General features: G+C 46.0%; 1 protein-coding gene across 3 annotated transcripts in view; it reads left to right on the forward strand.

The window, feature by feature from the left end:
* The window catches only part of PDCD11 (programmed cell death 11), a 41,037-nt gene that overhangs the window by 3,721 nt on the left and 23,093 nt on the right, over nucleotides 1–14,223 (forward strand). For all 3 annotated transcript variants that reach the window (XM_070780759.1, XM_070780761.1, XM_070780760.1), the window contains exons 4-15: nucleotides 362–529; nucleotides 1,972–2,133; nucleotides 3,372–3,495; nucleotides 3,891–4,072; nucleotides 7,400–7,507; nucleotides 8,609–8,815; nucleotides 9,467–9,591; nucleotides 9,765–9,825; nucleotides 10,446–10,592; nucleotides 12,294–12,545; nucleotides 13,071–13,205; nucleotides 13,697–13,891. In XM_070780759.1, the coding sequence (XP_070636860.1) occupies nucleotides 362–529; nucleotides 1,972–2,133; nucleotides 3,372–3,495; nucleotides 3,891–4,072; nucleotides 7,400–7,507; nucleotides 8,609–8,815; nucleotides 9,467–9,591; nucleotides 9,765–9,825; nucleotides 10,446–10,592; nucleotides 12,294–12,545; nucleotides 13,071–13,205; nucleotides 13,697–13,891 (1,866 nt within the window). The remainder of the gene's footprint in view (nucleotides 1–361; nucleotides 530–1,971; nucleotides 2,134–3,371; nucleotides 3,496–3,890; nucleotides 4,073–7,399; nucleotides 7,508–8,608; nucleotides 8,816–9,466; nucleotides 9,592–9,764; nucleotides 9,826–10,445; nucleotides 10,593–12,293; nucleotides 12,546–13,070; nucleotides 13,206–13,696; nucleotides 13,892–14,223) is intronic.

Raw genomic sequence — 14,223 nt, forward strand, 5'->3', positions numbered from 1 at the left:
TGCTGAATAGTGTTTGTGCCCTTTAGACCTGGCACACGCATGCCGGGCTTCCATAGTCTCCCCTGGCCTGTGTTCTGCATCGTGTTACCTCCCAGGCATTTGAGTTTGGGTTGCTTGGAATAAAGGAAAAGGTGAGAGTGCCCTCCAACACCCTCATGCTATAAACACAGTGGTATCATTTCAGCCTTTCATGGTGCTCAGTCAGAAATATGACGAGTATATAATATATACACGTATGTCTCTCTTGTAGCTTTTTTTAATGTTAGAGTTAGGACTAGAGGCCAGATTCCCCCACCCCCACCCTACCTCCCTATTCATTGTTCTCTTCCCTGTTGTACATAATTCACTCTTTCTCTTCTAGTCCTTGTGTGAGGGGATGCGGATTTTGGGTTGTGTGAAAGAGGTAAATGAACTGGAACTGGCGATTAGTCTCCCCAACGGCCTCCAAGGGTATGTGCAAGTGACTGAAATTTGTGATGCTTACACTGAAAAGCTGAATGAGCAGGTGGCGCAAGAAGAACCCCTGCAGGTAAGGGAAACCTGGATGAAATCTGTAACTGGAATAAGATGTAAGATGACAGCTTTGCTAAGTGCTAAGAAGGAAAGGTACAAGATACCAAGAGAGTTTATCTAGAGAATTTATTTTTAAATTTCTTTGATTTTTTAAATAAGGGGACTTTCACTTAGGCCAGGGAACCTAGAAGACTTGCCTGAGGAAGGGATACCTGAGCTGAATGTGAAGGATGAGGGTAGGCTGGAGAAGGAAGGAAGGGAGTTCAGGCAGAAGGAGCCCGGTTTGTAGCAGGAGACGGCTGGTGTGACTAGAACAGAGAGCAGGGAGAGTGGTGTGAGATAGGGCTAGAGGGCTGGGTGGAGACCAGACCATGTTCAGGATTGGTTTTTCTGTAATCAATTGGAAGCCCTTGAAATGCTCTTATTGAGGTGGGTGATATGTAGACAGAAGACAGAATGAATCAAAGCAGCATGAGTAGTTGCTTAGGACTAGTTCAAAGGCTGCTGTTATAGTCCAGGCTTTGAGACTGATGGATTTACTGAGGGCTGAGGAGGTAAAGTCGGTGCCTAGTGATGGATTCTATATGGGTGGCAAGGCCAAGAGACATGTCAGAAATGAGTCCTAGATTTCTGTTGAGCATGGTTAACAGTTGGCCAGGCCATCTTGAGATAAGAAGCCCTGAAAGGGTACCGGGATTGGGAGAGATGATCATGATTTTTGGTTGTGTTGAGTTTGAGGTACAATTGAGATGACCAGTAAATAGGTGATTCTGGAGCTCAGGGAGATTTCTCTGTGTAGGTAGGTGGTGGTTGAAGCTGTGGAGGAGGAAGAAGTTGCTTATAGGGAGCACACAGAGGGAGAAGAGACTGAAAGACTGAACCAGGAGTCAGCACTGTATTTTAGTTGCTGAATAAAAGGAGAGTTGCTGTTAGAAGAAGGTGGGACCAGAGAGGTAGAGGGAAAAAACCAATGAAGGAAAGGTCAGAAGCCAGGAGGAAATGTTTCAGGAAGGAAGCAGCACCAGAGTAAAAATGCCTTGTTAAGGCCATGTGAGAGAAGGACTGCAAAGTGGGCTGTTGGATCTAGCCACGTGGAGGTCATTGGAGATTTTGTTGGGAGATCAAGTATGGAGTGAGGGCGTGGAACACAGATTGCAGAAAGTTGAGGAGTAAGCGAAAGATGAGAAAGTAAACGAGGAAGTCCAGTAATTGTAGAAGATTCTTTTGACAAGTCATTTTACATCTGCTTGTTGTGTGGAGATGTTTGGAGACCTTACCTGTAATCCAAGACTGACATGGCCACAAACCAATGCCTTTGTGGGTGAGCAGTTACTCTCATCGTCCGCCTTTTGGCCTCTGGGAATCTGAGGATGAGAAACCATAGAATCAGGGTTGGGCAGTGAATTCTCAGTTTAGGGAAAAGGTATGTATCAGATTTTTCTCACTTGTATTATGCAGGACCTGGTCGGCTTGCCTGAGCTCTTCTCCCCTGGAATGCTGGTGAGATGTGTGGTGAGCAGTCTGGATACCACAAAGGGGAGCAAAAAGAATGTCATGCTATCTCTGAACCCCAAAAATGTCAACAGAGTGCTGAGTGCTGAGACCCTGAAACCTGGCATGGTACGTATCTGGGGTGAGGGAGGGGGAGCAGGCAACATGCCTTCTCTGTGTCCTGCCTTCTGGGAGTGTCTAGACTACCCTTCACTTTCAGCTTAACTGTTACACATGGGGGTGTGTCTTTTCCTGGGGGAAGATCTCCAGGGTGCTTTGTGTACTTAATGGAAGTTGAAGACTTGAACCTAGTCACATCATTCTGGATGGGAGAAAGGGAAAGCCAGCCCCACATTTGCTGGTAGGGAAAAAAAAAGATGCCTCCAAGGAACCTTAGCAAGGGTGAGAAAGTTCTTGAAGTGCCTCCTTTACTGAGACTTCTTCACAGATGAAGTCATTTTCAAAAGCCACTGAAATTTGTGGGGAAAGCTTGGGGGCTGCTGTCTGAGAGCAAGAGACAGGATAGACAGAGCAATTAGTCTGTCAGCCATATTAATGGATACTCCACTACTGAATCTCCCAGTCCAGTGGCGGTTCAGGAGATGTGAATCCCTGCTCAGCACCTCCAAGTTGAGTAGGTGTAAAACACACTTATATAAACTGTACTCACTTAAGAGGAAGATCAACATGGTCTTGGAACATTTGGTTAGAAGCAGTGAAGTTTGGGTCAAGCCCTGAACGTTGAGTAGAACGGGGAACAAACCGTAAGTAAGTTGTAGGAAATTGACAAGTACCGAGAGGCGGCTGTTTGACAGTTGCTGTTTTAGACACTTTCTCTGAAGACATTTTCATAGCTACCTTGTGAGGCCAATAGGTATCACTCTTGTACGTTTGAGAAAATAGACTGAAAAAGGTTCTGAAGTGACTGAAGTGACCAAAGACCAAATAGCTAGTGATTATTAGAGCCAGATTTGAATGCCACAGTGCTTCCAGTGAAATGTAAAGGAGGTTGGCAAGACTTTTTGGTGAAGTGAGGGGGGTGTTGGAGGTGCTTAGAAAAGACATGATGACAGCTAGAAGGGTGGTTCTGGATTCTCAGTTCTCTTGGCACTGGGGGTGCCAGCGCTGCACCCCTTTCATGTGTATGACATGAAAGGCTTGCATATCAATGTCAAATATTGGCTGTATTCCTGTGCTGGAGCAATTGAGGTTTAAATTTAAAAGTGGGAGGATGTTTGGGATTCTGGGATGATTTGTTGAGACCAATGGTAGGAACAGTCATGTTTGGCGTGTTTGGTAGTGAATATGGTTATGTGTCCTATGACCTTTGACTTTCGAACTTTTGGGATTGCTTTCTCTTCCTCCAGCTGCTCACGGGCACTGTGTCCAGCCTGGAAGACCATGGCTACCTAGTGGACATTGGTGTTAGTGGGGCCAGAGCTTTTCTGCCATTGCAGAAAGCCCAGGAGTACATTCGGCAGAAGAACAAAGGTGAGGGGAAGAAGAAGGAGAAGTACACGGTTGTGAGGTGGTATGTGTGGGAATTATATTTACCTGGCACTGTCTCAGTAAGAGTGGAGTGCCAGGCTCACTAAAATCTGATGGGCCAGTTTCACTTTTTCCCACGTAGAAGATTCTGAAACAGGGACTCTGAACCAGCACTCTCTTGCCTTGTTGAGGTTTTTGTATTTTTTTGTGTGGTAGTTGATTCTAGATCAGTTAGAGTCATTTCACTCCCATTTTTGAAGATGGTTTCTTGAAAATTGGGAATATGGGGAGTACTGCATGGTAACTGGACAAGTAGGCCATGGATCTTTAAGGTGTCACTTGAGTTAAAATTCTTCTCATAGTAGATGTTTTTCCCTTTTGGGGGGCTGCTCTTGCAGGTGCTAAACTGAAGGTAGGGCAGTACCTGAACTGCCTCATCGAGGAGGTGAAGGGCAGTAGAGGAGTTGTCACTCTGTCTATTGGTCACTCAGAAGTTTCTGCTGCCATTGCTACTGAGGAGCAGAGTTGGACTCTCAATAGTTTGCTACCAGGACTGGTGGTCAAAGCGCAGGTACAGAAGGTAAGCCATTCATTGTTACTACTATTTTCTAAAATAAAAATAATTTGTATTAAAGTAGAATGTGCACACAGTCTAAAATTCTGCTGTCCAGTGGGGTAGCCCCTGGTCCCATGTGGCCATTAGTACTTGAAATATAGGCAGTGTCACATGTTGAAATGATAATATTTTGCCTAATGTAATATTTTGTATTGGGTTAAATAAACTATTAAAACAAATCTCACCTCTTTCTTTGTAGTTTTTACAGTGTGACTGCTAGGAAACTGAAAATGACATATGTGACTTGAGTTACGTATGTGCTGTGGAGAGTGCTGATCTAAAGACTAAATGGTATTAATATTAACAGGCTTCTAGTGAAGAACTCTCACCCCATTGAACCTCCATCTTTAATTCTTTTAGCTTATCTTTTGAAGTTGACCTCTGTATTTCTAAGTAATACTCTTCTGCTAGATCTCATGGTTTATCACTCTGAGGCACTGAGTTTTAACCCTTTATCAAGGTAGATGAAATTTCAGCTCTCTTATTCCTCCCTTCTCCCAACTTTTGACTAAATCATTATTCAGTATTTAAATTATTATGACCACATAAATATTGTTTACTTGCTGAACTAGGTAATATAATTTGTTTCTTGAACCATTTCCTCCCTCAACCCTGGAGTTGATGATCAGTTTTGTTTCTCTCATTTGCTGAATTCTCTTCCTATCATTGTTTCTTCATAACATCCTGTAGTTATTTTTCCCTCATTATTTTCTATATTTTCAAACCCTTTAAAATAATCTTTGTTATTTTTCGTCCCATCTGGAGTCCTTCTACTGTCATCTGGCTCCAGTCTGGTTGGTTTGTAAAGCTGCTCCATGGCTGATGTCCAGAGGCTTCTGGTCTTTATCATTCTGGATCCTTCCCCACTCTTCTGTATTAGATAGAAACTTCCTTGATTCCATATATTTCTCTTTTTTGGTTTACTCACTTGTTTTAATGTGTCACATTCTCCAGAAACATCCTCAAAAAAGCACAAGCATTCATGCTAAGTTGCTCAGTTGTGTCCGACTCTTTGCAACCTCATGGACTGTAGCCCACCAGGCTCCTCTGTCCGTGGAATTCTCCAGGCAAGAATACTGGAGTGGGTAGCGATTCTCTTTTCCCGGGGACCTTCCTGACCCAGAGATTGAGCCCAGGTCTCCTGCATTGCAGGTGGATTCTTCACCATCTGAGCCACCAGGAAAGTCCCCTAAAAGCACATTGGAGGTTAATCTTGACTTAATGTGTCTTGAAATTCTCAAGACCGCTGCCAGGTTTGATGATTCCCCAGGGAGACTCATGGACTCACCATGTAGTGGTCCTCACGGCTGTGATCCACTGCAGTGAAAGGAGGCAAAGCAAAATCAGCAAAGAGAAAAGGCCCATGGAGTGAAGTCTGAAAGAAACCAGCCATAAGCCTCTGAGAATCCTCTTCTAGTGGAGTCGCAGGTGTGCATTTAATTCCTCTGGCAGCAGGTTATGACAACACATGTGAATGCTGTGAGGGCTTCTCAGGTGGTGCTAGTGCTAAAGATCCTGCCTGCCAATGCAGGAGATTTAAGAGATGTGGGTTTGGTCCCTGGGTCAGGAAGATCTCCTGGAGTGGGGTGGGGGCATGGCAACCCACTCCAGTATGCTTGCCTGGGAAGTCCCATGGACAGAGGAGCTTGGTGGGCTACAGTCCACGGGGCCGCAAAGAGTTGGACATGACCGGAGTGACTTAGCACACATGCACGCACATGAATGCTGTCTACCAGCAAAGCTCATTGAGGGTTTTTATTTTTATGACTGAATAATACTCCATCATATGAAGTTGGTGGACATTTGAGTTGTTTCCACTTTTGGCTCTTAGGAGTAATGCTGCTGTGAAATTTGTGTACAGGTTTTTGTGGGGACACATGTTTTCATTTCTAGGAACGGACTTGCTGGGTCATATGGTAACTCTGTATTTAACTTTTTGAGGAACAGCCAAAGTGGCTGTAGTGTTCTACATCCTCACCAGCAATTTAAGCATGCTAGTTTCTCTTCATATTCTCATTAACACTTATTCTTCTTTTTATTATGGCTCTCCTAGAAGGGGTGGGTGTGAAATGGTATTTTGTTATTTTGATACGCATTTCTCTAATGATTAATGATGTTGAGCATCTTTTCATGTTACGAATTGGCCATTTATAAATTTTTTGGAGAAATATTGAATCAGAAGTCCTTTGTTCATTTTTTTTATTGATATGGTAAAAAACAATTCCTTGTATATTCTAGATATATGCCCCTTATCAGATATTTTAAAGTGTTTTCTTTTTCTGGAACTATTAGTATGATGTTGGACTTAATGAATCAGTTCTGATTTTCTTACTTTTTACTCTCTGTTTTGGTACATGCATGCGTTTGCATCCTACTTTATGGAGAGTCTCTCAACTGAATCCTCCCATCCTCTGTTGAGTTTTTGTTTTGACTGCCATCTTATGAGAGGCTCTAGAAAACTGCTGGGCAGTCTGTGAGCTTGGGTGGACTTGCTGACTGGCCGACTTCCCTGTCAGGGGCAGGAGGTAGCGGACCGTCTTTAAGAAACCTCCAGGTGTCACTGTTAGAAATCTTCTCTGGCATGTTAGATTTCTCTAGAAAGGATCTGAGGATATAAGCCTGGCTGCCTAAGAGCTGGATGGCAGAAAGGGGCTGGATGTCTTCATATCTGTATCTATACGATATTCAGGATTTTTCTTAGTTCACATTTTCATGGTTTGTGCACTATTCCTGTGTTTTGAACCTGATACAGTTTCCAAGAGAATAACTCTCCCACTTTCTATGGAGATGGGAGAAGGGTGAACCCTATAGGACCTGGGGATCTGACTTAGTTTCCCTACCTCAGTGCTCTTTTGAGGGCCTTGTCGCCCTACTTCGTTTGCGAGCCTCTGGTGGGCGAATTGCTCGTGGTATCTCCCTCTTGCACGCATGTGGGTTTTCCCATGTTAACCTGAGCACATCACCAAGTTAGCAACAACTTGTCCAAGTTGTCAGGCTGGCGGTTCCTCAAGGATCTTTGTGTAAAGTGCCTTCCGCCCCTTTGGGAAATCCTGAGAGTGGAGAATCCTCTCAGGCTGGGGGATGTAGTGGTGGTGGGTGAGCTTACTGAGTATAGGAAGAGCCAGTGCCAGGGGTTGCGCTGCCCCTTGATTTTATGGGAAGAAAGATGATGAGGGTTGTGGGGGGAGCGGGGGAAGTTATATGGCCTTGAATGTTTAGTATGAACAGTTTCTCTCATCCCTGATTCTTTCAGAGAGATGTTTTTTCACAATTGGTTCTGTTTATTTCTAGGTGACTCCACTTGGCCTTACACTTAAATTCCTCTCGTTCTTCAGTGGCCTGGTTGACTTCATGCACCTGGATCCTAAGAAAGCCGGAACGTATTTCTCAAATCAGCAAGTAAGAAATGTTGCACTTATCTTTTCTTGATTTCACTTGTGTAGCAGCCAGTGTCACGGCTGCTATGGCAGGTCCTGGGACTCATGTGTGTGCGTGTTAGGGGTGGCGAGGAGATGAAAGGTGTCTCAGAAGGACCATAGGAAATGGGCAGTGATTATTTCTGGGGATTGAGATTAGAATAGGAGCCTGTGAAGAAGAAAGCACCTTGTAATTTTTGTTTCATAGCCTCTGATTCTTTTTCTCTCTTGGTAGTGAAACTTTTGCTTTTATAATTTAAAGTCTTCTAAGAAAGTGTTAACATAGGAGAACAAAATGTATTCATTTGAATACAACATTTGTATTCAAAATATGAAAGTGCTCTATGAAATGAATATGAATATGAAAGTGCTGTGGTACACCTGGTTAAAATGCTATCTGGTTATGCAGTCAAGTGTTAGTGGTTAAATCTAAGAGATTTTTCTTCCCTGATCTAAATATTCAATGGTTGTGGATATTTGGGAAGAAAATTCCAATATATTCTACCCGTTTTTTATTAACAATTCCAAAGTGATTTATTTATTTTTTACCAGTAACTCGTGCTAATGGAAGCTGTAGAGACCTTGTCGGTTTTTTGTTTCTGTTGTTTTATTTTTTAAAGTAGATTTCCCCAGCACCTGGTGATAACATTACTGATTTTTTGGTGAATCTCTTTCTAGTGACTTTTTTTCTCCTTAAGTCACACTTGTGTACAGAGTTGAGACATTTTACATGCTATGACCTTGTGATCGGAGCAGGCTGTTTCTGCTGTTTCAGATGAGCTTCTGGATACAGAGACACCAGTGCATGGCTCCTGTTGCATATGCATTATTAGGCTCATGGTGTGGAGGGGACCCTGATACCCATGATACCTACGTTCCTGCCCTTGCATAAGCGTTGATTCAGTCAGACGTAGTTCCTCTGCGGTGTTCTGTGTGAATTTTCCACATGCTGTTTGATTGTACACGCTGATTTTAGTACTTCCATCTGTAACTTGGTCAGCACAGGGAGCGTCTGAACCCCTGGAAGTCGGCTCCGGGTGTCTTGTCTCCAGTGTGCCTTATCCTCACTGTGTCCCTTGTCTAGGTACGGGCCTGTGTCCTCTGCGTGCATCCTCGGACCAGAGCTGTGCGGCTGAGCCTGCGCCCTGTCTTCCTGCAGCCTGGGCGCCCACTCACCCGGCTCTTGTGCCAGCACCTAGGAGCTGTGCTGGATGACGTGCCCGTCCAGGGCTTTTTTGGCAGTGCCGGGGCCACCTTTAAGCTGAAGGATGGTACTCTGGCCTATGCTCGGGTAAGGAGTCTCTTTGTTTCATCAGGTTCTCATCACCAGAAGGACTTCGGGGACATGGGTTCTTTTTGCTTCCTTCATCCCTGAGTATTAGTTTCCTATTTTTGAATTTCCCTAAACGTGGCAGACAGTTAATAAGGACTTGAATAAGGTCTGTTTGTTATATTAGAGTACCTTGAAATTGGCTTGCCTTAATTGATACCAAATTGATGATAGGAACAAATATGAGTTGGGATCTACACCAGGGCTTGGCGAAGGTGTTTTAAAGGGCCAGATAGTAAATATTTTAAACTCATGTACCACATGGATTCTGTCCTGATTACTCATCTTTGTTGTAGCCTGAAAGCAACAAGGACAGTATGTGAATGAAAGGGCATGGCTATGTTCCAGGCAAACTTTTACTCACAAAAATAGGCATTTCATTGTGAGCTGTGATTTATTGACCCATGATCTAGACTCTTCTCTAACTTCATTGAGACTCTGTGGTAGTAAAAAAATAGTTTTTTAGTTAGAGCAATTATTTTAACAGGTAATTAGAGTGCTGTTTTTATGGTAGGTGACAAATGTTCTGAGTCATTTGCACATCTGATTTAATGTCTGGTTGTCTCAGATCTGTTGCCTCTGACTTGTCCTTAATCACTTGGTACTCTGTAGCGCAACCATCTCTCCAATTCTAAGAAAACTTTCAAACCTGAGGCCTTCAAGCCAGGGAACACTCACAAGTGTAGAATCATCGACTACAGCCAAATGGATGAACTGGCCTTGCTCTCTCTGCGGACGTAAGTCTGTCGCTCACCTGTGGGGTATGGAGGTGTGCAGCTGTGGTGCGTGCTCACGGCGTTGCCTGTCCTTGGTGAGGGTTTCTTTTCCTGCCAGTGTGATTTTGGTAGCCCTGAGTTTTAGGCAGCCTCTGCCCTAATGTATTTAATCTTGTATTTGCCGTTTGTTCTAGGTCTATTATTGAAGCTCAGTTCCTTTGGTATCATGACATCAAACCTGGGGCTTTGGTTAAGGTAAGACCTCAAGCATATAATTAGACGCTCTCCCACCTTCAGACAGTCTTTAGTTCACAGGTTAACTGGCAGCTCATTAGTCCTTAGATGAACACATTTAAAGGCTTGCTCCTTCCCTCTGCCTGCTAACTAGGATTTCTTTTCCTTCTCTTGGGTGACTTGAAATTAATTTCACGGTAAAGTCTTGCTAGCACCATGCCACTACACAGAGGCAGTAGATCATCAGTCTTGGGAATTGATGGTGTTTGTTAGACCAGGTCAAAAGTTAGTTCTTTGGTAATTTAGCCACCTGGGATATTAGTAAGGAGTCAGTTCCAGTTGCCTTTCCTGTCTAGCCACTTAGCCCCAGTGGAGCAGCTCCACTTTATGTAGAGTTCATTCCTTAGCAGACATAGTCCTCTCCATTGGAGATGGAACTGGTAAGACAGACAGAAAGATGCTCACCCAAAAAGGTGTGAAAGTTTCATAAATAAACTCTTACTGCATCCAGCCCAGTGTGGGGCACGTGCTTGGCCCCTATGAGATCTGGAATAACAGGAGAGGTGTGAGATGCTTTGTTGTTAAGAATTGTAGGAAAGACATTCTTGAGGCATCATGGCATCTTTTCCTTGGATTCTTAGGGCAAAGTGCTGACCATAAAGCCACACGGAATGGTGGTGAAGATGGGCAAGCAGATCAGGGGCCTGGTACCTACCATGCACCTGGCCGACATCCTTATAAAGAATCCGGAGAAGAAATACCACGTTGGGGATGAGGTCAAGTGCCGGGTGAGCCTCCTGAAGGGTTGCTGGTGGGGTTGGCCAGATAGGAAGAGAGCAGTGCTTCGCAGGTGAAGTTCTGCCTTTTTCCACAAAGTGACCACATAATGTCTGCAGTGCTGTGCCTGGCACTGGGAAGAGAAAAATGGGTCCCTGCCTTTGATAATTGTATGGTATAATTGAGAGTTAAAATATCCATTCCTGAAGAGTGCAGGCCACGTGGCTTGGTGCAGGCTGTATGCTGAGGTCACATCTCAGAACGGGGAGATGAGGGTAGGCTGGGGCAGCAAGCATCATTGAGAATCAGTGATGATCAATAGCAGCTACCATGTAACATGTATTCTGTGCCAGTTACTGAGCTCGGCACATCATAACATTTCATTTCATCCTTAAAATGGCCATAAGAAGCAAGTGCTGTTTTCCTCCTCTTTGCAGGTGGCGAAATGAAAGGCTAGGAATGTCAAGGGTCTTGCCCAGAGTCATACAGCTAATACATGGCAGAACCACTTTTCAAGTTGAGCTCTAAATGATAGTAATGTCTTCTCTCTAGATCTCTGGCAGAGGTGGGGCTTGAACTGGAAAGGATCAGTAGGATTTGGAAGGTTTAGGAAGATCAGGGGGTGTGTCAGGTACAGAAATAGCCCAAACAAAGCTGTCCAAACTTGAGTGTTTCACAACATAGACGTGGGTCCTGAGAGAAGCCGCACAGAGTTGTAAAGAGTAAATATGATAATACACAGTTCTTAGGGCCTGGTGTGTGCAAACTCAAGTGTTAGGTTTTCTTATTTTCATGTAATTTCGTTATTGGGTCAACAAAGATATTGGTTAGCCATTGGTATAAAATTTTACAGTAGTGGGGTCAGGAAGTTAAAGGAATTTCTCTGCCCTCAAGGAGATGACCTTCTGAGGAATGAGAGGTGGTTGGGTCTCTCAATCATAGTTTATAGTTAGTACACAGCTGTATTGAGGGGGTGAACACACAGCCATACTGAGGACTGAGGGGATGAACAGATTCAGTCATTCATTCTGTTAGACAAGATGCAGTGGTCCAGGAGAGAAAGGGAGTGGAGGCCAAGTAGGAGTAACCGACACAGGCCTCCTTGGAGGTGTGATGGCGTGATGAATGTTGCTCTAGGCCCAGGGATCCCTTACAGGAGGAGATACATTTGAAATAGAGATGAATGCTCCCTGGGTTATCATCCAGCAAGAAGCAGGGAGGATCTACAGTTCAGATATTTCTCAGAGAGAAGGAGATAGTGGGTTTTTAGGGACTGACCACGGCCCAGGTCAGGGCTTCCTGGATAGCTTGGCTGGTAAACAATCTGCCTGCAAAACAGGAGACTCCAGTTCAATTCCTGAGTCAGGAAGTTCCCCTAGAGATGGCAGTATTCTTGGGCTTCCCTGGTGGCTCAAATGGTAAAGAATAAGAATCTTCCTGTAATGCAGGAGACCTGGGTTTCATCCTTGGGTTGAGAAGATCCCCTGGAGAAGGGCATGGTAATCCATTCCTGTATTCTTGCCTGGAGAATCCCCATGGATGGCGGAGCCTGGTGGGCTACAGTCCATAAGGTTGCAAAGAGTCAGACATGACTGAGCGACTAAGCACAGAACAGCACATGGCCCTCGGGCTCAAGGGGTGGCAGACACTCCCTCTTGTAGTGGCTCGCTCAATAATGGATGACTTGGTGACAGCCAGTATCCTGTCCCTAGGTTTTGCTTTGTGACCCTAAAGCCAAGAAGCTCATGATGACCCTGAAGAAAACCCTGGTTGAGTCCAAACTTCCTGCCATTACCTGCTATGATGATGCCAAGCCTGGTCTGCAGACACACGGCTTTATCCTCCGGGTCAAGGACTACGGCTGCATCGTGAAGTTCTACAATGACGTTCAGGGACTGGTGCCCAGGCACGAGCTCAGTGCCGAGTACGTCCCTGACCCAGAGAGTGTCTTTTACACGGGCCAGGTAACCCTTCCCCTGGACAGGCTCCTCTCCTCAATGACCCTGGGAACACAGATTTGAAGGAGTAGGAGAGCTGCCTTTTAAGGGATCTGGAAGAGAGCATGTGGGTAATGGGCCTGAGCCAGCTAAGTGGAGGTGGAATGGAACAGAGGGCTCACTGGAAGCTGGTAAAGCTAATGGACCCTAGGCCCTCAACCCGGAGGGTGCTAGTCTTCACCACAATACACCTGAGTCCCTCACATCAGCAGGTGGTCTGAGGCCACTGTCACCACAAGGGGGCACTGTCCTAAATCTAGTGAATCTGCAGCAGACTCAAAAATTGTTTTAAACTTGGAGTTATACCCCAAATTCATCCATGTCTGTTTTCCACCCAGAAGGCTGATTCGGGGGGATTCTGTGTGACTCGCAGTACGTTTGTTTTCACTGCCTTCTGATCTGATCCAGAGTCTTGGGGGTCTCCCAAGGCCTGTGTGGCAGTGGTGCGGGGGTACCTCTTTCCAGGGCCGAGCAGGTGTGGTTTCTCACCAGGTGGTGAAGGTCGTGGTGCTGAACTGTGAGCCGTCCAAGGAGAGGATGCTCTTGTCCTTCAGGCTGTTGAGTGATCCGAAGCAAGAGGGTGAAGGACAGAGTCAGAAGAAAAAGAAAGCCGTTAGCGCTGGGCAGGTACCTGACTTCTCCAGACAAATTTAGTTACAGAAGCAGAGAACAGGGTGCCACTGACACTGGGTCCTGGAACCCCTGGAGGGGAAGCTCAGAGGAGCTACCTACAGTGCTGGGCGTGTGTCAGAGCACAGGGAAGCGGTCAGGAAAGGAAAATGCTGCTGCCGAGCAGCTTGTCCTCGGTGTGCTGCTGCCCTTCTCCTCTGTGGGCCCTAGGGCCAGCGTGCAAGGCTGTCTTTCCCTTGGGACCCATTGGAGGGACTTGGGAGAGGAGGGACGTGGGCAGCAGATGGGTCCTGCTGTGTGTGCGGTGTGCGTGCCTGCCGGGTCTTGGGGAGCATGGGGTAGGAATGGGAGAAAGCTGCTTCTCTGATCTCGACTTCTCAGTCATCCCTGGTGCTGGAATTTGATGCCTCTCATCTCCACCTGCCCCATACAGGCTGCTCTCTTGTCAAGATAAGTACTGTATTTTTGTCTTTCTCCTCCCCGGGTAGTTGGTGGATGTGAAGGTTTTAGAGAAGACCAAAGACGGGCTGAAGGTGGCTGTCCTGCCCCACAACATTCCCGGCTTCCTCCCCACGGCCCATCTGTCGGACCACGTCACCAACGGCCCACTGTTGTATCACTGGCTCCAGACAGGCGACACCCTGCACCGGGTCCTGTGTCTGAGCGTGAGTGAGGAGCGGGTTGTATCCTTTACCGGGCTGTGGGGGCCCCAGAAGTGGAGGTGGGGGAGTGCTGTGCCTCTGGGGGGTGCACAGGGGACCTCCGGGTCAGGCTCTGCTCTTAGTTGGAAACTCACGGGAAGAAGTTGGTTCTGCCGTGAGAGGTACGCCCATCCATCGAACCACACCCGGGGCAAGCCTGCACTTTGCCTTGTTTCCCTGGTGGTAATTAGAGCAAGACCGAGGTACTGCTCGCAGATGCTAGTGGTCAGTGCAGAGTGGGAGTCCAGGGTGTTGGGGAGGGGCCACGTGGCATGCCGGGCCCGGCGGGACACCCCCAGTAGCACGTCCAGCCT

The sequence above is a fragment of the Bos indicus genome, chromosome 26 (genome assembly GCF_029378745.1).
Source record: "Bos indicus isolate NIAB-ARS_2022 breed Sahiwal x Tharparkar chromosome 26, NIAB-ARS_B.indTharparkar_mat_pri_1.0, whole genome shotgun sequence".
NCBI lineage: Eukaryota > Metazoa > Chordata > Mammalia > Artiodactyla > Bovidae > Bos > Bos indicus.